This window comes from Scleropages formosus, chromosome 2 (genome assembly GCF_900964775.1).
Source record: "Scleropages formosus chromosome 2, fSclFor1.1, whole genome shotgun sequence".
Lineage (NCBI taxonomy): Eukaryota > Metazoa > Chordata > Actinopteri > Osteoglossiformes > Osteoglossidae > Scleropages > Scleropages formosus.
In genome coordinates, this window is record NC_041807.1 from 36,183,297 (window position 1) to 36,208,682 (window position 25,386).

The following is a 25,386-nucleotide window of genomic DNA, read 5'->3' on the forward strand; positions in this document are numbered from 1 at the left end:
TCCTTCGGCACTGTCAGTGCATCTGTGTACTTGTTGTATGTATATGTATGTTGTGTTTCTTTTTTCTACTCTATACTATGAGCCATTGGGAAGCGAAGCCAAATTCCTTGGATGTGTGTATATATTTGGCCAAATTAATCAAATTCTGATTACAACTTCAGTAATTGTATACTCACCATTGTATTTACATTTATTTATTTAGCAGACACTTTTCTCCAAAGAGACTTCCAATGAACTCTATGTAGTGTTACACACCTTATTCACCGCGGTGACTTACACTGCTAGATACATTACTTACACCGGGTCACTCATCCATACATCAGTGGAACACAAACACTCTGAGGGAACCTGAACAGCATGACTTTGGAGTGTGGGAGGAAACCAGAGCACCCAGAGAAAACCCACAGACACGGGGAGAACATGCAAACTCCACACAGACAGAGTGGGGATCCGACCCATGTCCTCTTGCACCACCCAGGTGCCGTGAGACAGCAACGCTATTTGCCGTGCCACCACGCCGCACCGTATCTGCTTCACATCTCCTGATCCAATGTTCAGCGCTCTGTGTCACTGTGTGAGAAGAGCTCTGTGGAAATAAATTGAACTGAGCTGAAGCGCCGGCATGCGCTGGGTTTGCTGCGATGGGCATGTGAAAAACTCACCTCTGTGTTTTCAGTCACAGGCTTTCTCACCGCAGCAGTCCGTCTGGTCACTGAAAAAACGAAACCGTGCCGTATCGCCACCATCGCCTGCTTCTTTCTGGATTGAGCGCATCTCGTTTCCACGAACCGAGCATCACTCGTCCTTCCTGTGGTCGTTTTCACTGCTTCCTGCGCAGGGCGAGCCGTCTGTCGCTGGAGAGAAAAACAGGGTGCGAGTGAGACTGCGCGATTTTTTTTCGTCCTCGGCCTGTGGGCGTTCGCGAGCCGCGGCCGCTCTCATGAGGAGAACCCCTCGCATCCTGGGGAATTTCAATCAACAGGCCCCATAGCTTCATGCCCAAGGTTTGCACAGAAGGTCAGGAGTTTTGCTGTGGTTTACCCGTCACCATATATGGAACAGCAAATCATTACCAGCAGCGTGGAAATGCTGGTCTTCTCGGTAATTAATGGTCTTCTCTCAATGACCCGCCACGGTGTCGGGATCCCGAAGAGGCGCTAACTCATTATCGCCATCCATCTGCATTTACAGAAGGAGCAGCACCGGGTTTTCCGGTCCCTCGGTTCGCAACGCAGTGTAAGGAAATTTTAAAAAACCAGTTACACGCGTACCTCAGTTTACAACACAACTGGGGCGTGATGATGTCTGTTCACAACTCGGAACTGTTTGTAAGTCCATCCGCTATGTCACAACCAATAAAAGCTTAACAGAGTAAGACAGGTACAGTGGTGACTGGATGCCAGTTTATTTTACTTAATTTTTTAAAATCTTATTTTATTTCATTAATGAAGTAACACTGAAGTCTACTTTAAAATTACAAAAAAAACTCATCTCCACAACCTCCTGTTCACTGTGCCGATATACACGTACTGTAATTGTTAATATTATTTTCACCTTTTCTACTTGACACTTTTGTCTAAGGCAATTTTCAGTGTTAAATAATACATCTTTTACTGATTTGCCCGTTTTTACAGGATGATGCTCTTCCTGTATCAATTTTGGGCACAAATTTTTATCATGGGTGCTACAGCAGGAATAAAACAGAAAGTCACACCTACTTTACTGTAGTAGTAGTAGTAGTAGTAGTAATAATAATAATAATAATAATAATAATAATACCCATGTAAGCAGCATATAAATGAGCTGGCAGGCTCAAACTTTGATCTTTTGAAAAAATCTGCCTGAAATGTGGTTGGCCTGGGGAAAGAAGGAATGACATCACTACCGTCATCGAAAGGATCAGAATGACTGAGCATAACCTATGTCAGGATTCAAATGCCCTTTGTGTCTTTAAGAACTGATGTGCTAAGAGCTGCGTTCCAAAAACTGTAATATTGTATTGAAAACCAAGCAGATGTTTATCAGCACCGCTTAGAAGAGAATTTGGATTTATCATGGTGTAAACCTTTTATATGGGGATTATTTTATATAGGTGGTACTCTGCCACAGTGGGTAGCGCTAGTGCCTCAGTCCTCCAGGTGCTCTGGTCTCCTCCCACAGTCCAAAGATGTTTTTCTGGTGAATTCGTGACCCTACATTGCCCTTAGAGTGTGTGAATCTGAACTCCTCACCCGGAACCATCTCCTCAGTTGTTATCAGTTTTGTTTCAAAGTTGGTCACTCCACAGAAACAGAACTTCTGGCGGTGCCTGATGCTCTCCAGTCCGCTAGAGCTGCCTCCCTCTCCTCGGTCCTCATCCTCCTCGATCTGTCTGCGGCATTTGACACCGTCAACCACCGGAGTCTACTCTCCTCTCTTAGTCAGCTTGGGATCAAAGGAGCGACACTAAGATGGTTTGAGTCCTACCTCTCTGACAGATCCTATCGAGTGGTCTGGCGGAGCTCTCGTTCTTCTCCTCTGCCTCGCTCAACCGGTGTCCTGCAGGGCTCGGTATTGGATCCTCTTCTTTTCTCGATCTACACCTCCTCCCTCGGTCTGGTCATAGCCTCCCATGGATTCAAATACCACTGCTATGCTGATGATACCCAGCTCTTCCTCTCCTTTCCACCTGGTACGTCAGATATCTCCACATGCATATGATCTCCACCTCCAACTCAACCTCTCCAAAACAGAGATTCTTTACCTCCCAGCTGGCTTGTCCTTTTGTCACAATCTGTCGATCAAACTGGACAACTCACTCATTGCACCTAGTTCCTTGGCTAAGAGTCTGGAAGTAACGATTGACACGAGTCTGTCATTCTCTCAGCACATCGAAGCCACAACCCAGTCCTGCAGATACATCCTGCATAGTATTTGTCGGATCCGTCCCGACCTCACAATTGACTCTGCCCAACTACTTGTCCAGGCCATGGTGACTTCCCGTCTGGACTACTGCAACTCTCTCCTGTGTAGCCTTCCTGCTACTGCCATCAAACCTCTCCAGCTTCTACAAAATGCTGCTGCACGAGTTGTGTTTGATTTGCCAAAGCATTCCCACATATCTCCTCTTCTCATTTCTCTGCACTGGCTTCCTATAGCTGCCCGAATCAAATTCAAGACCCTGGTTATTGTCTATAAATGCGTCAATAGAACTGCTCCAAGCTATTTACAAGACCTGATCAACCGCTACATTCCAACCAGACCCCTTCGCTTGTCTACTTCTGCTCGCTTGGTAAGAAAGGTAAAGGACAGAGGTTCTCGGTTCTGGCTTCATTGTGGTGGAATGACCTTCCCCTCTCACTCAGAACTGCGGAAACTCTGTCAACATTCAAGAAGTGTCTGAAAACTCACATTTTCCAGACACACTTTGCCTATGATCTCTCCAGCTCATATATGGTGTAAAAGTTCATGCACCATATCTCTATGATCATCCCCAGATAAGCCTTTACACAGCCACTGCTTCTGTATTGTATGTAAATGTTTGTGTACTTTTTAAAAAAAAAAATTGTAGGAAGGTGATCAGTACTAGTCTATCCTGAGTTTTGTGCACCTACTCATGTGATGACATCGGTGCATAAAGTGGAAAGAAACAAACTAGTTTTACTTAAGAATCACACGTCTGCAATTATGTCTCTTTCTCCCAATGTAATGAACAGATTGCATTTTCTGTGAGATGTACGTCGCTTTGGAGAAAAGCATCTGCTAAATGAAGAAATGTAAATGTGTGTGTGTGCTACTGCCCTGCAATGGACTGGCATCCCCTCCAGGCTACGTACTGCTGTTAACCCAACACTTCAGAGATAGACTCTGAACCACCACGACCCTGCACTGGTCAAGCGGTTACTGCAACGAAGGGGTGACCAAAGGTATCTTCTGTGCCTAATCAGTTTTATAGATCTCTAGTGTCTCGCTATAAATTTGACACTATTTCTGAACGCGTTCAGTGTACCAGGTAACCAAGGTCATGGTTGTCAAGCAGAAAACAATTGTTCAGCCATGAACAGAACCCATTTCCAGATGTTGACCTGCTACCTAGGAAGGTCTCGATGTTGGAATTGAATTCTTTCGCACCACACCCCCACACCCCCCACAAGCAGAAGATCATCTCGGCAAAGCTCTATCTGATGATACGGCTTACTGGAGCTGCCTTTTTCTGTTAAAGATAGAGGTGAGATGCGATACAATCAGGACGCTGCTGTGACAGTTTCTTTCTGAACCCTTCCTACGTACAGGGTAGGATGGTAAGTTCCCACTTGTTTTATTCACCGTGCTTCTCATCAAATATCACGACAAACGTCACCCCTTCTTTTGCCGCTTATCTGTATTCTCTCTTCTTTTTGGCCACGAAAGAGATACAGATGTGCACTTATTTAACCAAGAAAACTCTGAATCTCTCCATTTTCTTTGTCACTGTTATATCATATTATTTTGAAGACATCTGCGTATTTTTCCATGGCTTGTGATTTATATGCACTGCATCACTTACATGTAAATACTGATGATTATTGTGCATCCTGAGTTTTTGCAAGTCTCCCCTAATTAAAACTTTTGTAATGTTTTCTTCTGATAATTCTGCACTGCATAGTTTGGTTAATTATTTTAATATTTACAAAAATTAATGAAAGATGGGTTAACGGTCACTTCTACCTTTATGTTCTCAGAGTTTTGCATCACTTTGGAGGAAAGAGTGTATCAAAAGTTGATTTTTCGTTTATAAAGGAAATAAAAAGTCTGCCTAATTTCCTGCCGCATCAGTTCCTGTTTTTTTTTTTTGGCCTAAAGGTCCAAGAACACCATAGAGTGCAGTTTAAGGATCAGTTTATGGAAAATGCAGACAGTTCTAATCCGTCTAAATAATGTTATTGATCATCCTCACTTCTTTCAGTTAAACACAGAGCAGCGACAGCATCAGGCTGCACTAATGAATATTTGATCACATTCCTTGCGATGTATCGTTCTCTGGCTGATCAAATTGTAGAGAAAACCACAATTTGGAAACTCGAAAAAAAAATCGATTTTTTTAATTCTCACAAAGCTTTACAACCACTTACATTATTTCTGGTATGGTTTTGAATTGACTGATGTTAGTATTTGAGACTGAATCCGCACCATTGGCTCATTTGAAGAGGACAGGCTTATAGAAGAATAAATATCGCTGAATAAATATGTACAAGCCTTCTTAAAAACATTTACAAGCTGCCTTTTATTTGACGTTTTCTCCCCGCAGGAGTTGATCATACTTCTTTGCTACACTTTACGAAACTATTTGACTTATTTTTATTGTTTTTACTACCACTGTTTTCACATAGCTCAGCTGATGCTTTTACCAAATGCAGCTTACAACTTTGAACAAGTTACAAAGGATACCTTTTATATCCTTGGTAACATGACCCTTTATTTCTCAAGCTCCCATCTTTGTTCCGAGACTGAAAACAAACTGAATCTGACATATTTTGGAGTGCCGCCCACTCTCCCAGCCTCCAACCAGCACCGGGTGGCCCATCTCCTCCACAGTGGCTGCATAACGGCACCCAGCTGCTCTACGAAATTTCTTTCTTAGAGCAACGCTGAGAACATAACTCTTAACCTGGCTGAAGTCCAGGCCATGATGGTTATACAGTACTGTGCTGATGAAACATAAATATTACGCACAAGACATATAGATAGTCCATACATATATGTTACAATGTTGTTCTACGGATTAACAGCTAGATAATTTTACTATGAATGCACCTTTGTAAAGTGGGTATCGGGTTTGTTTTTCTTACTCTGCCCTATAGAAACATTCAGCTGACAAGCTCATCGATTATTTTCTCTTGTAATTAAAATGTAAGAAATAAAACATCCGTGTTAAGAAACACAACTAACATGATGCCATTTAGCATCATTTAAAATGCTGAACTCTGCCTTTGAACACAGTCATGGGCTGAGAGAGATTCTGTAAGTTTGGTAGGGTTTCGTGGAGAACAGGGATAATCTGGAATCACCACATAGGAGTAATCTGGAATCACTGCGTCCAGGAGGAGGTCCAGAATATTGTCAGATGTGATGAGATCACGTCGATCACGTCACCCTTTACTTTGGCCTACAGGATCCCCCGATTGAGAACACTGAATTAAAGCTCCTTGAGTCTCTGCGGTTGAGTCTGTGGAAGGCAGGAGGAGCATGGCGTCAGCCCTAGCGACTCGCTGGTCAGTCCAATGACTCGATGTCGAGCGTCTGCGCACGTGGGTCGACCTTCTCCAGCTGCTCCAGCTTGTCCCTCAGCTCCTGGGCGCAGCCAGACAACTCCATGCTGTCCAAGGCGGCGTAGATCTCGGCCAGCTCCGATCCACCCCTCTGGCTCCACAGCCGCAGCATTTGGTACTGCCGCTCCAGGTAGGTTGGTCCCGCCTCGAACTCCACCCGCTCCATCTGGCCGTCAGGAACATGCAGCAGCCGCAGGAACTCCTTCCAGCGCCGCACGGGCACCTCCCGGATGATGGCATACAGCACAGGTGGTGGGAAGCGCTCGCTCTGGGAGTCTTGTCTCTGCACTGCAGGCAACGGATGGGCGGAACGATCAGTCCAGGGATGCCTGCACACTGGGTGCAATCTGTATTTATATAAACTGACTCCTTAGACATACAAACATACATACAAACACAGCAGGGACAGGAATTCTGTTCATAAATCGATTCGTCCCTAAGTCCAAAATCACTTTCGCCAACAAATCACAGTTAATAGAAGCTTAATAATATAGGCATTTTGATTTAGACAAGTGTTTGACAAGACAAGTGTTGGCTTAGACAACTGTGTCACCCTGCAAACCAGCAAAATGTTAGTCATCTTATTGATCACCTGCACTCACAAACTCAAGACAGGAGTTGTAAACACTGTGGAAGACTCTGGGGTCGAGGTTATTCGGTCTCAGTGCATTTTATTGACCTCTATAGGCTGGATAGGTCGCATTTGCTCCACTAAAGACAAAAATTTTAGAAAATGTTAAGAAAGTGGGGGCGCGGTGACGCAGTGGGTTGGACCGGGTCCTGCTCTCCGGTGGGTCTGGGGTTCGAGTCCCGCTTGGGGTGCCTTGTGGCGGACTGGAGTCCCGTCCTGGGTGTGTCCCCTCCCCCTCCGGGCTTACGCCCTGTGTTGCCGGGTAGGCTCCAGTTCCCCGCGACCCCATATGGGACGAGCGGTTCTGAGAATGTGTATGTGTGTGTGTGTGTGTGTGTGTGTGTGTGTGTGTGTGTGTGTGTGTGTGTGTGTGTGTGTGTGTCAATCAACTGGAATATGTGTCTTTGAAAATTCTTAATGATTCGGAATTCAAGGAGCTAGGGGCTCTAAGTGGGATAGGTTGTGGCATAGTGGTTAAAGCTGGTGTCTTTGGACCCAAAGGTGGAAGGTTTTAATCTTGCCTAGAGCTGTAGTATCTAAATAACAAGGTACTTCTCCTAAACTGTTCCAGATAAATTACCCAGCTGTATAAATGGGAGCATAACTGTAAGTACCTCATCGTTGTATGTTGCTACAGACAAATGTAAATGAGCTGCATAGCAGCTTCTGCTGACATACAGTATTAATAATGCACAAAATCTTGAAAAAAGTGGTCTCAAATTGTAACCCTTAGGTATTATACGAAAGATGGTTTTTTTGGTTCCGTATGGAGCCCCAGTGTTTCAAAGAACACGCAAAACAGGGTTTGTTAAGGTAGATCCTCACATCTGTTTAACACTGAAATTGCTCTGAATATAGATACTAAATAGAATACTACCATAGTAAAATTAGTTTACTTCAAAGTAATTAATATACAGTTTTGGGGCCCTTAATGATCCACATATGGTACCCCACCGGCATCGTCATAACCAGCGTTGGATGCCTTTTGAAGACTGAAGAATGCATGGCATCTATTTTAACTGGATGCAAATAGATGCAACCAATGCAAGATATATCATGATATTTGAGCAAGAAAAAAAAAAAAACTGAAAGCCTGAAAGCAAGAAGTTCATTTGCAGACTGTTTTTCTGTGAACGCCTTGTATCTGTTGATTGTTATCAACTTTTCAAACAGCCTTGACCGTGGGGCCTTAAACACAAGTAAAGCGCAACCGAACAGATGAGCCCTTATCGGAAACAAAAAAAAAAAAAAAAAAACACAATTCTGCTGATGTTGGTTTCAGAACACAAGATGCAAAATTCACCAGGACTTCAAAAGAAAACCTCCACGCGGATGACTGGTGTGTTGGAAGCATCAAACGCAGCCAGGGAACCGTCTAAACCCAATGTGACCGCGGTCATCAGTGCTGTTTCCAACAACTATTTCAAAGACACATGAATCTAAAACATTTTATGACACTGTTTTAAAGACTATGACTTGTGTATGACCTGTCAAAATGTTTTCATGTATCTCCCCTTCTCATCTTTTCACATCCATTGCCTTTCTGTAGCTCCCTGTATGAAGTTCAAGACTCTGGTTATGGCCTATGAGACCGTGAATGGTTCTGCTCCTGATACCTACAGGACTTGTTCGCTTGCTACGCACCAACCGGACTGCTACACTCCTCCATCTCTGATCCCACACGCAAGAGGCCCATAATCCAAAGGAAGGTTCTCGGTTCTGCCTTCACTGAGCTCCCTCTTTCACCCAGAACTGCTGAGTTGCTCTCACCAATAAAGAAGGGTGTCAGAACAGATCGTTTTTGGATTTACTTCCCTCTTGAAAAAAAATCCCTCTCCCTATCAATTCTATAGCCAGCTACCCATGTAATGTAAAGTGGTAAAAACACTTGCATTGCCCTAATTAACTATAATTCGAAAAATCCCATGTCTGCAGCCCTGTCTTTTCACCTCTCGGCGAAATGCACTTTTGTTTACTTTGAGTTGTCCATTGCATTGGATAAAAGCATCTGTCAAATAAATAAACGTACATGTAAGTGTAAATACAAAGCACCGTAGGTAGCACTGTGGTAAAGGCCATCGCCTTACACTGGGAAGATGCCCTGTTCAGACCCCTCCTTCTGTTACATACCCTTGATTAAGGTATTTACCCAGAAATGATACAATAAAAATCACTGCTCTATATAAAAGGTTACAAAATAGTAAGTAACCTGTTGTACAAATCTAAACAATGTACATTGCCTTGGACAAAGGGGTCAGATAAATAAATGTTAGCAATAATTGTTATCAAGCAGTTGTGGTTAAATTCCGTTCATCTTTGTCAAGTGTAATTTCGAGGGTGTCACTCATCACCTAGCAATGTCCTGACCCCGGGAATCGCAGAATATCAATACTGAGACAGAACTCATGGTTTTACCAAAGCTCGATTACTTTTTAAGCGTAGGGAATTGACATCAACAGCGTTGACGAGCCTGGAATGTTGAGTGTGCTGAGGTCTGGGTGGGAGTGTCAACATCTTGCAGGCTTTTTTCTCCTCAGGTTGCTGGGATGTCTCAGCGCAACTGGAAACCTGGCAGGAAAGAAAGATTTCAAACAGCCTTTTAGTGTGTGAGCGAGATAACGGTCAGGTGTGTTTCGTTGTCGGTGCTTCTCCCGCAACCTATTTTGATGTCAGCCAATGGTAAGAAGTAGAGCAGGAAGTGGTACTTTACTGGTAAAAGCCTGCCAGGGGTTCCTTAGAATTTGCATTGTATGGCATGTGAGTCATTGGCCATCAAGGAGGTAACAATATCCAACAGAATTTCAATGAATCGGTGGTGCAGCGGCACTTCTTGTCAAGCCACTATCTTTTCAGGCACCGCGAGGAAGATGCTTCAACGAAATGTGACTTTTTTAACCAAATAGCTTGTTTTTGCAATGCGCACGAGTCAAGCGCTATAAATAAGAAAGTAAATATTAAATGCCAGCAAAAACAATCATTTGGACAGTGTCTGGCTTAGTGATTAGAGACGCCACCTTTGGACTTAAAGGATTCAGGTCTGAATCCTCCTCTCTTGGTCTTAGCGCTGAGCAATGTGCTGATCCTGAATAAATGCAGTAAAGATTACCCAGCTGTGTAAATAGGAAATTCATTGTAAGTAGCTTGTTTCAAGTCACTTTTGATAAATAAATGGAAAAAAAAATGCATTCATTTCTTGGAACATAATATAAACATAATAAAATATGTTTGCATATATAAATTAAAAACAATGAATGCTTGCATGTAGAAATATAACTGCTAGTTTTGAACCTCAATTGTTAAACAGTGTATGTGTTAAATGAGAGTCAAAAATGAATAAACAAATGAAAGTGAAATGAATTTGCAAAAATATCAGGTTTTGACTGTAAATGATTCACCGGTGCGAAATTAAAATCAGAAAGAAGGGGTGTTATACGTACCGCAGGTACCGGGTCGCTGTGCCTCACACAAGATTTTTCGGCTAAATAAAAAAAAAAAAAATTGCTTCATCAGTTCATTAAGCTCCTAATGGCTACTATCAATTTTACCTATGAGCAATTAATGTTTTTGTGCGCTGAATGATTTTTCGTCTCATGTATTCAATTCATCCCTTCTCTTCAGGTGACAGCTGCACTGTAACTATTGAAGAATGACTTAGTTATGTTGACTATGTGATACGTGCTGTTTAAGTGATACCACGCTCACCTCACTCATTGAGCACTCACCTGGGGAGGTGGAGTTTGGTGCCTCTGGTGTCATGGTTATAGTTGTGTACATGGACTTTGGGGGCTTGGAGTACAGTTGTAGACACCAGCAGCAAGGTGTGCCCCTACGTTGAGTCCAGATGTAGAATGTTGGGGCGATCAATGCCCCAAGCACCAGAATTGCCACAGAGAGAAGCAACATGGGGATGATCAACTGGTCGGTGTTTGCATACGGTGTGACGATGGGGTTTGGACCTGAGGAGTGCACAAGGACGCATGGATGAAAGACACACCGTCCAGAAATACAGACACATTCAAGTTGATCTCTTCACATCTCTCTTAGAAGAATGTATCAACATCAAGGCTGGTTATGGCCTAAATGAGTGTCAAAGGATCTGTTCCCCAGGACCTAAAAAACCTGATAACCTCCTACATCCACTGCTCCACTGTTGGAGGCTTTGTGGTCCTACGCCCAAGAGGTCTAGAATTAAAAATCCATAGGTTCTCATTTTTAGCTCTAGTGCGGTGAAATAAACTCCCTCTATCACTCAGAGCTGCTGAATCCTTCCCACCATTAAAGGAAGATGTCAAAATCCACCTCTTTCAGTCCCGCTCCTGTTCTTCTGACTACATAATAAACTTGCGTCACATATTTTTTCATGCCAGCTATATGTAAATAATGAGTGCCAGAAATATGTTGCGAAAAGCATTCTTTTACTTTATACATCACTTTGGAGAAAAGTGTCATAGAATGAATAAATGTAAATGTAAATCCACCATAAGGGATGATTTTCAGACCACACACACACACACACACATTGTCAGAACCGCTTGTCCCATACGGGGTCACGGGGAACCGGAGCCTACCCGGCAACACAGGGCGTAAGGCCGGAAGGGGAGGGGGACACACCCAGGACGGGACGCCAGTCCGCCGCAAGGCACCCCAAGCGGGACTCGAACCCCAGACCCACCCGAGAGCAGGACTGTGGCCCAACCCACTGCGCCACCGCGCCCCCTGTGATTTTCAGACCAGGTTTTGGTAAAGCTGCTCACTCTTCACTGCCCGTAAGCAAACCAAACTAAGGATGTCAAATGACCACAGTGCACTAACCACTGGCCAACAGCCGTCAGTTATGTTCAAACACTTAAGTGACAACAGATTTCAAATCAGCTCTGTCATTTTTAAGAGTACATACCTGCTGTAGTATGAGGGGGGTTTTTTTCAGGCTTTGGTCTGAAAAAGGGGAACAGGATGAATTCAGATTAACGGGAAGAAAACTGACATTTTTCAGGAGGAGCTTATTTGATATATGCTCAAGTTATTAATAGATACAAAACAAATACTTTTAAGCCCAAGGTTCAGCACAAGTAATGGTAGTGCAGTAATTAAGAGTGCCTGCTGGTAAACAGCGGTTTTTTTCATCTGAAGTGCCAGTGTGAGGATAGTTCTTATCCTGAACTACTCTGGTAAAAAAAAAAAAGCTGAATAACTGGGTAAAATTGTAAGGTGTTTTGGATGGAGGAGCTCAGTCCTAAAGTGCAACTGTGAGGGGTCACTGATATAGCAGCGAAGGTCTGGTTCATGTCACATGATCCGTTATCGGCCAACAGCTCCTGCGCATTGTTATTTGCACAGAGATCATATTAGTCAAAACAATTCCAATGGTGTCTCACATTTATTTTTAACACTTTCTTTCCTGAGAACTGAACTTTGAGACACAAACTGAGGACTTTCAGGACTCGGCTGCACGCTTAAAAGCGACCGCGCAACCTTTACCAGCAAGAATGTGAAACTTTAAACAGCTTATGCTCTTGGAAATCGTGTTGTGTCAAGGTGCCGCGTTCTTCTTGCTTGGAACCGCCTAGGGCGTTAAATGACAGGAAACTCTGATAAATGTGTGCTTATCTCGGCCTGAAAATCCACAACTCACAGATTATTAATAAGAAGATGCAGTTAGGGTTAGCTCCTCGAATTAATTACTGTGATTTATTTTTTTTTTCCAGATTAAACAGACTGTGGAACAAAAAGGAAAATTTGCCGTAATGGGCCGAACATCATTTAAGAAATTATGCAGTGGACAAACATACATGACTGGTGTGTGCAAAATGCAAATTAGACCAGCGCGGTTTCATTTAGATCCTTTTCTTTTTTTTAAAAAAAGTGCTGACATTAAATTATTTATCCGCTTTACGTTTGAGCAGGTTTCTCCTTCTGAAAGCTGTGCGGCTGTATTGCGCAACAAATGAGTACTCGCTGAATACTACAATAAATTCATATCTGGGAGAGTGTCATGCTGCCATGAAACAATGTTAAGAATCCTTCAAGTTTTAACAAACACTTAGCGTTGTTTTCATATAGAATCAGTCTATATGATAACAATGTGCTCATGTGCACACTGGGAAAATTGCTTGTTTTGGAAAATGGCAAAAAACTGCCATTTTTATCCAAAGCAGCTTAATTTCTCTGTTTTATACAAACATTGTAATGAGAGCATCTCTTTAGAAACGAACAGGCAGCATTCTGATTGCAAGTGTAAGTGTTTTGCTGCTCTCTGTGTATGGCCATACACTAACCACTTATATACCATACTGACACACGTTTGTGGGTCTAACAAAAGGACAAACAAATGTACTGGGCTTTAGAGTACTACGTAGTACAAACAAACAAACCATCTGAAACCGCTTGTCCCATACGGGGTAGAGGGGGAGGCGGAGCCTAACCCGGAAACACAGGGCGAAAGGCTGGAGGGGGTGGGGACACACCCAGGACAGGGAGCCAGTCCATCGCAGGGCATCCCAAGCGGAACTCGAACCCCAGACCCACCGGAGAGCAGGACCCGGTCCAACCCACTGTGCCACCACACCCCCCTTTGTGTAGTATAGGTGTGGTGAAAAACCATAGTGTACTGTATCCATTTTTTAGAGGCCCCAGAAAAACCCGACGACTTTTTAGGTGATACCCCTGCTATTGTTACGATTGCTGTCCTCTTTGAATTTTATGGGTAGGCTCTGATAAAGTAACAAATATGACATTGTAAGTGTCTATGTAAGTTTTATAATGGATAAAGGAGCATTTTAAATTGCGTGGACTCAAAAAGAAGGCACTTGGGCAGTTTCATGTGAAGAGCGAAGTTGAGTAGAATGCCGGGTGGAAATGAAGAGATTTACACAGAAGATGCTCGTGATGTTTTAGATTCATGGTTCTCTTACTTTTCGTCCTTCATACCTAATGGGCAAAAAATACAGAAAATGAGATTAGAACCAATAATATGCTGGTGCGGTGGTGACAAGAAGTGAAGCAGGGAAAACGGTGACATCACAGGCTTTTGAGATAAAAAAACCACATTAAAACTATATTTTTTACCTAATGAATTTTTTAAAAGTGCTTATTTCATGAACGTTAATAAAATATGTCACACATGAAGAAAATCCACATTTTGACATTCGGTCCAAGCATAAGGTATAATTTTATTTGCAGTTCCGCTTCGAGTGCACATGAAGTATCATTTTTAGGCTTTCCACTTTATGCCCTTACAGGAAAAGTCTGTAGATGTGTTTCGCCGAGCGTATCCTTCCTTGCAACCGCACTCAACGTCAGAGGTCCGTGTGCACGCGCTCACCATCACCTTTGACACTGAGGAGCAGAGATCAGTGTTAAGCATCACTTCTCACCATGCCTTCAGCCAGCTTTGCACCATTTATCCATTCCCTGGGTTACAGCTTCTGTCTGCACTGATGCTGATCCTGCATCACCCAACCAAATTGCACAATTCACACAGGGCCTCCGTAATACAGACATCCCTCGACTTTTGCAAATAGACGGTTCTTCCACTCCTTACGTAAGTCGAAGTTTACGTATGTGGGATTCCCCCTCCCCCTCCATTACAGAGGCAAGCCTTCTCATTTCCTTTGCATTTGCATGAAGCAGATCACAGGATATAACATCAAAGATCGCCAGCAGGACGGCAGCCTGGACAGAGCCGATGAGCTGAATTTGTTCTTTAACAGGTTCAGCACTGGACCCCCTGCTGGCCCTCCCCACACCGGACCAGTCTTCACACCCTCTTTGTCACCCTCTTATGCCTTGCATCGTACCCACTCCCACCCCCCACAGTGTACGTCTGACCACAACCCCCCAACTCCAACCCCTATGAATGTGACCATCGGCCAGGTGAGAAGACAGCTGGAGAGACTCTATCAAGGCAAGGCGGCAGGCCCGGATCACATCAGCCCCCGGGTCCTGAGGTCCTGTGCGGCCCAGCTGTCTGGCATCCTGCAACACATCTTCAACCTGAGTCTGTTGCAGGAAAGGATTCCTGTGCTATGGAAGACATCGTGTTTAGTACCGGTGCCAAAGATAGCCATCCCATCTGGCCCCAGTGACTTCAGACCAGTTGCCCTAACGTCACATGTTATGAAGGTACTGGAGAGACTGGTGCTGATACAGCTGAGACCACAGGTTAAATCTAGTCTGGACCCTCTTCAGTTTGCCTATCGGCCTCATGTGGGTGTGGATGATGCCGTCGCTTATCTGCTGCATCGAGCTCATTCTCACTTGGATGGTAGCGGCAGCACTGTGAGGATCATGTTTTTTGACTTCTCCAGTGCCTTTAATATCATCCAACCTCTTTTGTTGAGTGAGAAGCTGCTGGGGATGGGTGTCAGTGCATCTACGGTCTCCTGGATCTCTGACTATCTGTCAGACAGGCCTCAGTTTGTACGGCTGGGGAGCTTCCTGTCTGATGTTTTGGTTAGCAACACAGGAGCGCCACAGGGAACTGTTCTGTCACCATTCCTGTTCACTCTGTACACCTCCGATTTTCAGTATGATACTGAATCATGCCATTTGCAGAAGTTCTTTGATGACTCTGCAGTGGTGGGGTGTATTAGAGATGGACAGGAGTTGGAGTATAGGCACCTGGTGGATAACTTTGTGGAGTGGTGCAGCAGGAATCATCTGCTCCTAAATGTCAAGAAGACCAAGGAGATGGTCGTCGACTTTAGGAAGACAAGAACTGCAGTCAGACCCATAAAGATCCTGGGGGAGGAGGTTGAGACTGTTCAGAAATACAAATACTTAGGTGTCCACTTGAACAGCAGTCTGGACTGGAGGGACCACACTGATGCTGTGTACAAGAAGGGAATGAGCAGACTCTATTTTCTGAGGAAGCTCAGATCTTTCAATGTGTGCAGCAAGATGCTGGAGATCTTCTACCAGTCTGTTGTTGCGAGCGCCATCTACTTTGCCGTGGTCTGCTGGGGGAGCAGCATCAATGCCAGAGATGCAGGCAGGGTGAACAAGATCATCCGTAAGGCCGGCAGCATCATTGGACAGAACATGGAGACGTTTGAGTCGGTGAGAAATAGGAGGTCACTGAACAAACTGCTCTCCATCATGGACACTCCTTCCCACCCACTGCACAGCACGCTGCAGAGACAGCGAAGCTCATTTTCTAAAAGACTCATTCAGCTCCGCTGCCGTAAAGAACGGTTCAGGAAATCATTTCTATTGTTCGCAATAACTTTGTACAACAGCTCACCTCTGTGTGACAGATGAACTATTCAGCACTATTGTTAGTTCATTTTGTTAATACTTCATGATGACTATATTACCGTTTTGTACAACTTGCACTTTACTGTTGCACTACATACTGTTTTAATTTATTTAATATACTTTTTATTCTTTTATTTTTCCAACAGTATACATAATTGCACATATATTTTTATCTTGTATTTTTAACTTGGATTTTTCCACTTGTTTTATATGTTTTTTAAATATATGTTGCAAGTATTTATCTGACTTGTGTTCTGCTGCTGTAACATAATAATTTCCCTTGTGGGATCAATAAAGTATATCTATCTATCTATCTATCTATTTGTTGCAAACATGGGTATTAAAAAATAACACAATATCACACACATTTTCAGAACCGCTTGTCCCATACAGGGTCGCAGGGAACCAGAGCCTACCCGGCAACACAGGGCGTAAGGCCGGAGGGGACACACCCAGGACGGGACGCCAGTCCATCGCAAGGCACCCCAAGTGGGACTCGAACCCCAGACCCACCGGAGAGCAGGACTGCAGTCCAACCCACTGCGCCACCGCACCCCCTCTAACACAATATCATTCTCTAGTAAATGTCAGACATATTAAATACTATAATAAGACATAGGCCTAGTCAATTAAAGAAATTTTTACATTTCGATAAACTAGAAATTTAACTTAAAAAAGAGACTACTTCTGCATACGATGCATGTACGGTATTTACTGTGTGCTTACCCTATACCTAGTAGTATGCCGGAACACAAGAGGGTGCTGTTGTTGCGTAATTTATCATTTTTCCATCTCATTTATTGCACCTTGACGTTTTTTCGTTATTATTGTTGTTTTCGTGCTAGCTGTTCCTTTCACATGCGCCTTCGTACATGCATTTACATTTATTCATTTAGCAGACGCTTTCGTCCAAAGCGATGTACATCTCAGCAAAAGTACAATTTATGCGTTACATTAAGAGAAGGAAACATAGCTGCAGACATGAAAGTCTCAAGCAAACCTAGTTTGTTCCCTACCACTTGCTGCACCGAGGCTCATCGCAACATGCAACATCCTTTACTCGTATTGCTTTATTTATAGTCGACACGGCTAAACCTTGTTCCCGTGCCATAGATGATAAAATTTGTCCAGCTTCATACTTCCTTATTATGTAATTTCATCTCCAAATCGATTGCTGTACGCTTGCAAGACGGTTCTCGTTTTTCTTCAAGCGCACTTTTACCATGAGGCATTGTGAATAATGAAAAGGGTAGAAATATGCGAAAAAGCACTACATTAACGATATGATGCCATACGTTCAGTTCTCAAAACACGCAAGAACTGGGAAGATGTAGCTTCCTGCCTTGTCTGGCTATGCTGACTTGAGCATAACGTATTTCAGATATTTTGCGTAAGCTCTATCCGTAAATAAATTGTATGCCAGGAGTTTTTTTACGTAGATCCGGATTTTATGTAACTGAAATTTACTTAACTGGAGGGTTGTCTGTACACTAAAATTCCCTTTCTAGAACCTTTTGTTTTCCTTTCCTCAGTTGCTAGGTGGAATCTCTCTGTATAGCTAACTGCTTTCTCTGTTTTTCTTTGCTTTATTTCATTCCTGCTGGTGTCAACCATGTGCGCTCAGTTCTTCAGGGTTCGGTTTGACCTTATTAAGAAGAGACTAGACCCCCTCCCTGAACACTGCAAACATTAACATTTCTGAAGTAAACAGACCACTGCCAAGCCCCGCTCCCCCACCACCACCCTGAGGTCACTCCGGTGGTTCCCTTAGTCACACTGTACAGCCTCCTCATTTATGTAGCTCTTGGTGATCTAACAACCTACACCAGCCACGGCTTTTGGCTCACGTACACATACTCACTTTGACTCAGTGAGTGTGTGTTTGAATTTACCACAGCAGCGGTCAGAAAGGAGAAGAAAGTTCAGTGACTCAAGTTCTTACCTTTTTCATCACACGTTTTACACGGAATGCAGTCCTTTCTGTAGTTCCTGATAGCAGTGTAGGTATCGTCAGAGCAAGGGGTACACCGGAATAGATTTCCCGTACAGTTCTCTAGTTTATGGTAACCTGGTAAGACAGGCAAAAAAATAGGAATGAACTAGTTTGGATTGCACAAATAGATGAGAAATCATCCCATCCATAATTTTCCCCCCGGTGCTAAGAATTTGCATAGAATGGTAATGTGCCACATTCAAAGATAGACTCCTTCCATAATCTCATAGACCAAAGAATTTTCATACTGCAGATCAAAAAATTTGGAATGAGGGAAGTTATTCCAGAATATCTCTACACACATTTTGGACCTGATTTCAAACAATTGTGCAGGGATTGCTGCTTTTCCACCAACATTGTGAGGTAAAACTGTTAGAACCACTGTGTCGATGTCTGAATTCCTTTTTCGCCCACCTGGAGGACAGTGGGAACAGCACTGCTTCGGGTCTCGCTCCAGGTCCTCCTTGGTGCAGTTTCTCAGGTCTCTCGACTGTCTCGGTCTCCTGAGCACTGGACCCTTAGTGCGAATGAAGTCGGAGGCCCCGCCCACTACGTTTTGGAAGGAACCTCTATTGAAGGTCGAGGAGACCAGAGGCAATGGCAAGACCTGGAAGAAATGGATTCCATGTCTAAGGCAATGGGCAGCACAGCAGGAGCATAAGGAGGTCACAAGCAAGAAGAAGCCATTCTAACTCATTTAAAAGAGCCTGGAGAATGAGGTCAAACCATATCAGTAGGGATTTTGTTCCCAACTCCAACTATTTATTGATGGTTCGAGCCCCCAGGCGAGCTCTGCTGCTGTACCTTTGAGCAAAGTAACTGAAGCAAACTACTTCATTGAAATATCCAAGGTTACAAAAGGGTTCGAGTGCAGAGTTTAAAGTGTAAAAGCCTCAGCTAAGAAGTAGAGTTATAATGGCAATAAAGAGGTAGTGTAGTGGATAAGAGCCAAGGGGTGCAGTGGCGCAGTGGGTTGGACCACAGTCCTGCTCTCCGGTGGGTCTGGGATTCAAGTCCCGCTTGGGGTGCCTTGCGATGGACTGGCGTCCTGTCCTGGGTGTGTCCCTTCCCTCTCCGGCCTTACGCCCTGTGTTACCGGGTAGGCTCCGGTTCCCCGTGGCCCTGTATGGGACAAGCGGTTCTGAAAATGTGTGTGTGTGTGTGTGTGTGTGTGTGTGTGTGTGTGTGTGTGTGGTGGATAGTGCTACTGCCTTTCAGTAATAGGCCTTGGGTTTGAATCCCTGCTCCTCCTGTAGGACCCTAGAGTCAGATATACAACATGAATTGATACAGTACAAATTACCCAGCTATATATATGAGTAAATATATATAATTAGGGGGTGCGGTGGCGCAGTGGGTTAGACCACAGTCCTGCTCTCCAGTGGGTCTGGGGTTCAAGTCCCGCTTGGGGTGCCTTGTGGCGGACTGGCGTCCCGTCCTGGGTATGTCCCCTTCCCCCTCCGGCCTTACGCCCTGTGTTGCCGGGTAGGCTCCGGTTCCCCGTGACCCCGTATGGGACAAGCGGTTCTGAAAATGTGTGTGTGTGTGTATATATAATTAGCTCAGTGTACGTGTAAATCCAGCATTGTAAGTCACCTTGGAGAAAGGTTTCCGCTGAACAATTTCTGTTGAACTTTTTAAGATGTTATTGAGGAAACTGTTCAGTTGCGTTAATCTGAATGTGAATATCTGGTCAGATGTCTGATCTGTTTGTTCTCTGAGCTTCTTGCAGAATTAATATGTCCTCTTTTAAGATAGAAGTAAAGTAACTGGCTGAGGTGTTTACTGGACTTAGGGCCCTAAGGCTCACATTGCCCCCAGTGTGCCTGTGGGACAATGTAAGACTGTATGTGGTAAAAGTACTACAAGTGGCATGAGACACCTTAGAGAAAAGAGTTTGGCAAAGCAAATAAATCAGGGATGGACAACAAAGCCCCACAAGGATTGCAGAGCCTTGGGGTGTCCTTGAACTTCATGGATTATTTAGTTATTAAAATAAAATATATTTTATGTCTGGAACTGGGGATGAATGGTGAATTTACATTTACTCATTTGACAGATGCTTTTCCCCTAAAAAACTATTTGGAGAATGAAAGGTGAATCCAATAGGAAAACTTTACAATCCAGGGACACAATAATCAACGTGCAGTTTGATTGTCCTGCGTACTTTTTAACGTGTTACCTATATAGTAATGCATTAGTTGAATAGCTTAAACACTTTAAAGCACTTTTCCTATTAACTGGCCCTAATTCATTGCTTAATATTGAAAATCCAGTTGCAAATGATTATTCCATTATAAAACCACCTTAAATGATGCTGAAGATAAGGAAAAAAACATTATGCAACACATTAAAGTAAAAAGAATAACAATTAATAACAACATATACAAAATAAACTAAAAATTATGATTTCATTAAGTAACCTTATCATGATATTGTGCACAGAATTTCTTGAGGAAGTAAGGGCAGTAACATGGACAGAGTGATATTTTCAGCTCTGCGTGATCAAATAGAATAAATATAGAATAAATATAGAATAAATATTTTGCACCGTGGTTTCAGACAAACCTAATGCTAAAGAAATATCTTGCTGCCTCTGTGTGTATGATTTGCCTTCTTCCTTTGCACAGCTAACATTTGCCTTAACTTTTTTCTTTTAAAAAGCCATTTCTTACAAATACAACACTATAACAAATAAATGAATGGTTGCACAATGAAACTGCAACGGTGCAAAGGATGATTTAAACACAAACAGGTGAGACCGAAGAATGTCAGACCACACTTGACAGCATGGGTACCCTTTTCCCACAATGCAGTGCACCTCATAATCTCTGTCATACAGCAGCTTGGCTCAACATGGCGTATGATCTCGGTTCATCACTGGATCAAATGTTGCGACCTGGAATGGATGTCCCATATTGGATGAATGGAAATCTGGACCGATTTACAATATGTGGTATTAATATCAGCGGACCGGATACATCAAAATCTAAGTACTGGGAGACTGGGGGAAGAGCGCATATATGCATAACACAGTATTTTTATAGTTTTGAAATTTTTCACATTTTCAGAGTTACAGAGCAATGGAGAAGAGCTAGAAAACTGGAAGTCATACGAGCTTGATCAACAATCACAGGTTTGTTTTAGGTGCAGAGATCACCATGGCTCACATTTGTGACTTACGGTTTACAGTTCAGAATATTTTTCACCGCAGACAAGGATGAATGCCTGACACACACAGACAGACACACACACAAGGCTCAGGCCAGTCCATCTGAAACCAGTTTAGTAAGTAATCCAAGAGAAGATTTCAATGATTGGATGTCAAAACAGATACGAGGGAGGGCGACCATACTCGCAAGACTGACTAAAGGGAAGCATCGACCCCACTGGCACAAAATAACTGCCTTTCAACATAGACTAAACGCTTCAAGCCAGCCTAAATTTGTCCCCCAATTTTTGTGTTTAACTGCATTGAGTAATATTGTGAATAGTTGTCCCTCCAATACATAACAAGCTGTCATGCGCTGGCTGCGTGAGTCAATGTGAAAATAGTCCAAGCCTTAATGAAGGCTCAACATCGCCCAAAAGGACATCCCTTGTTTCTGCAGTATGGCAATAAATCTAAGAAAATGATAAATTAGAAGGTAAAAACAGTTTGCAGGAAGTCCAGTTGTCACACTCATCAGCTCAGTGGCATGGTATCAAATACACACCTAAAATATAACCATAGCTTGATGGATCAGTAATCCTTTCTGCTTTGATGACTTCCGCTATGACTATTTTACCCAAATGGACCTATGGTTTTACCCTTTTTCAGCTGGAAAGTTCCAAAGTAGTTCAGAGCAAGTACCACACCCAATTGTACTATGCCTTCTGGCACCAGACACAAGACTATGTTTCACATTTACTCATTCAGGTGACGCTTGTCTCCAATGAGACTTACAATATTAAGCTGCCTACAGCTATTTTCCTCTTTATACAGCAGGGTAATTTTTACCGTAGCAATTTAGGGTAGGTCGCTCACTCAAGGGTACTACAGCGGGAGGACGGATTCAGACCTTAGTTTTTCAGGGCATTTTTCAAAGTCAGCACTATCTACTAAGCTATCCACTGCCACTCACACCCCCCCCCCCCCCCCCCAGCCAATGCACTCATTTTTATGGTTCCATATCATTTAACTCTTAGATCATTTGTTATAAATGTTTTGAAAGACTTGGTTTTGTTGTTTTTCTCTTACCATATGCACCAATAATAAGATTTAAAGAGCGTAGAATCATAAAACTACAAAATTTCCCAACAATGTGCGTATCATAATACTGTGACAAAGGTTCTCTCTCGGATGGGTCGTGACGCAGCGGGTTTGGCCAGGTCCTGCTCGCCAGTGGGTGTGGGGTTCGAGTCCTGCTTAGGGTGCCTTGTGATGAACTGGGGTCCTGTCCTGGGTGTGTCCCCTGCCCCCAGTGTTGCCGGGTTAGGCTCCGGCTCGTCGTGAGCCCGCATACACAAGTGGTTTCTGACAGTGTGTGAGATTCTCTCTCTCTGCTTTCATTTATTCCTATAACTTAATGATCACAACTCCAGCCACAAAACTACTCGCCCTCCACCTGCCAGTGGTGTAACACAGAAATGAGGAAGATATTAAATAAAACATATAATAAATAAGAACCACCGAATAATAGTTATTGTGGAGCAAAACAGGAAGCTGTTAATGTTTTTTTAACTGTCACCTTTGATCGAGACGGCCTTTAGTTTTAGACAGTTAACTTTATCATCACTGACCCATTTACAGAGCAGGACATTATGATATGAACTCTGGGTAAATGCCTTGATCGACAGCATTACAGCATGAGGGGAATTTGAACCCGGGACCTTCAAAGAAACAACCCTAACCACAGCACCACCTCAGGTGTACTCTCCCCAGAGTCGACTGCAAGCGTTGAGGTTCCATCAGCCCAGAAAGGAAGCTCTTTGGACAACGATGACTTTCGTGAAAATCCAGATGTCTAAATCGATAATGAACGTGAGACAAGGTTTCGCAATAACAGCTGCTGACTGGGGAACAGGCGTGTTCGCCCAGCCACCGGTGGAGCAAATTAACTTCCTCTAGATGGTTCTCTTCATTGTAAATTCCTCATCGTGCTAAACACAGCAAATGCCTCATCAAATGGAAAAATCCAGAAATAAATCCCAGACAGACCAGTCCCTTGAAAGCTGCTAAAGCACACGTTTCCGTGGGCCACTCGTACCTAATGACACAAAACCGACAGAATTTGGTGTGGCAAAAAAATCTACATAGATAGATGTGCAACAAACAACACACAGTGAAAAATAACACAACACCCCCCGCCCCGACTTCCAACGGCTCCGCTGCGCCTACAAACCCTCACCGGCTTCAATATTCTGACCTAAGTGAGCTGCACTTGTTCGGATATTATTTATTTTAGATTATTTGATTACTGAATTCAGAGTTGCTGCCTGTGACACTACAAGGCACCATTGATCCTCACTCTGAAAATATACTTAAAAAGGCAACTATTTTTCACTTAAACTGTTAGTTAACATACAAAACCTCAACTATAAATTAAGCACTGATGATGATGATGATGATGATGATGATGAGAACACTTACCCATAACAGGAACCAAGCAGATAACTTCATGTTTATCCGTTACACACACACATACACACACACACACATACGCACACACACACACCGACGTTCATATAAATTACAAAAAGCAAATCACTCAAACACAGATTGCCATGTTTACGCCGGAGACTGGCACAGCTGAAAAAGAAGAGACGCAGAGGAAGGCAAATAAATAATCATGAAGCAGTCATTGTTGCCACCTCTTCTGCGAAGTGACATGTGAGTCAATATCAGCACGAGTGTTTGTGGGAGGTACCTTATAGCTTTGACCTCTCACATGAGATCATGAAGGGAAGTACATATTTGGAAGATGTTTAGAGAAAGCAAAAGAAAGCGCTGCGGCTCTTTTATCTTCGAGCGTCTGAGCCGATGACTGAGGCCGAGAAGAGGCGTCAGATGTCATAACCTACTTTTTCCTTTTTTTCATTTCAGATGGAGAGATTTTGATAAAAAGCATCAGATTCCATATCGGACCTACAATAGATGACCACCAAATTTGCATCGTGTGTAATAAGCTTAGCGACACCGCTTGCAAACAATCATAACCTACTTTACTGAGCACCCTTCCACCTGCAGTGAAAGCACGTGTAAATGCCATGAGAGCTGGGATTTTTAAAAGAAAAAGAAAAAAAACTGTGGTTTGAATACTGCCTGAGCAAACAGAAAAAAACCACAGAAGAACAGTGGGCACACACACACGAAACAGTTGAGTTGTTGTAATGATTCACAGTATTTTCCATGAAGCAGTTTCTGATGCCTCGCATGATCGAAATGGGGAAATATAAAGATGATATAGAGAATTTCTGCCTTTGCATTTGTGACCTTATGATCAATATAATAGAGATGAATGAGCTTGAGGGAAGAAAAAATGTTTTGTAACGTGCAAACGATATTATTTGCAATGATTCAGTGAGGTCATAGGTGTGTGGTGGGTGGATAGGACGTAACTGTGATTTACGGAACAAATATTAAGTGATAATGACTAAATTGTCCTATAACATGTCCAAATCCCCGGACACGAGACGACTCCAGCTTCATGTTGTCTATGCTGAGATAACTTACAAAATAAAGAAATGTGGACCAGAATGGGAAAATACACACACACACACACACACACACACACACACACACACATTTTCAGAACCGCTTGTCCCATACGGGGTCACGGGGAACCGGAGCCTAACCCGGCAACTCAGGGCGTAAGGCTGGAGGGGGAAGGGACACACCCAGGACAGGACGCCAGTCCGTCGCAAGGCACCCCAAGCGGGACTCGAACCCCACACCCACCGGAGAGCAGGACTGTGGTCCAACCCACTGCGCCACCGCACCCCCTCCGGGAAAATACAAACGTCAGCATTTTTTTAGGGCTTGACTATAGAGACACCCTTCATTTACATAACAGGGTTAATTTGTTCCATGAATTTATCCCACTAAGCAAGTTCCATTGTGATGAAATTTTATTACCATTAGTTTTCGTGGGGGGGTGCGGTGGCGCAGTGAGTTGGACCACGGTCCTGCTCTCTGGGGTTCGAGTCCCGCTTGGGGTGCCTTGCAGTGGACTGGTGTC

General features: G+C 43.5%; 1 protein-coding gene across 1 annotated transcript; it reads right to left on the reverse strand.

Moving 5' to 3' along the window:
• Window positions 1-5,062: 5,062 nt before the first annotated feature.
• LOC108924871 (tumor necrosis factor receptor superfamily member 25) lies at window positions 5,063-23,872 on the reverse strand. Its single transcript, XM_018736504.2, has 10 exons — window positions 23,799-23,872; window positions 18,581-18,773; window positions 18,116-18,241; window positions 14,155-14,253; window positions 13,830-13,845; window positions 11,816-11,853; window positions 10,641-10,874; window positions 10,356-10,396; window positions 9,348-9,486; window positions 5,063-6,575 (listed from the first exon to the last, which is right to left on the reverse strand). Exons 1-10 carry the CDS (start codon window positions 23,826-23,828, stop codon window positions 6,232-6,234), a joined length of 1,260 nt encoding a protein of 419 aa, XP_018592020.1. The 5' UTR covers window positions 23,829-23,872; the 3' UTR covers window positions 5,063-6,231.
• Window positions 23,873-25,386: the final 1,514 nt, after the last annotated feature.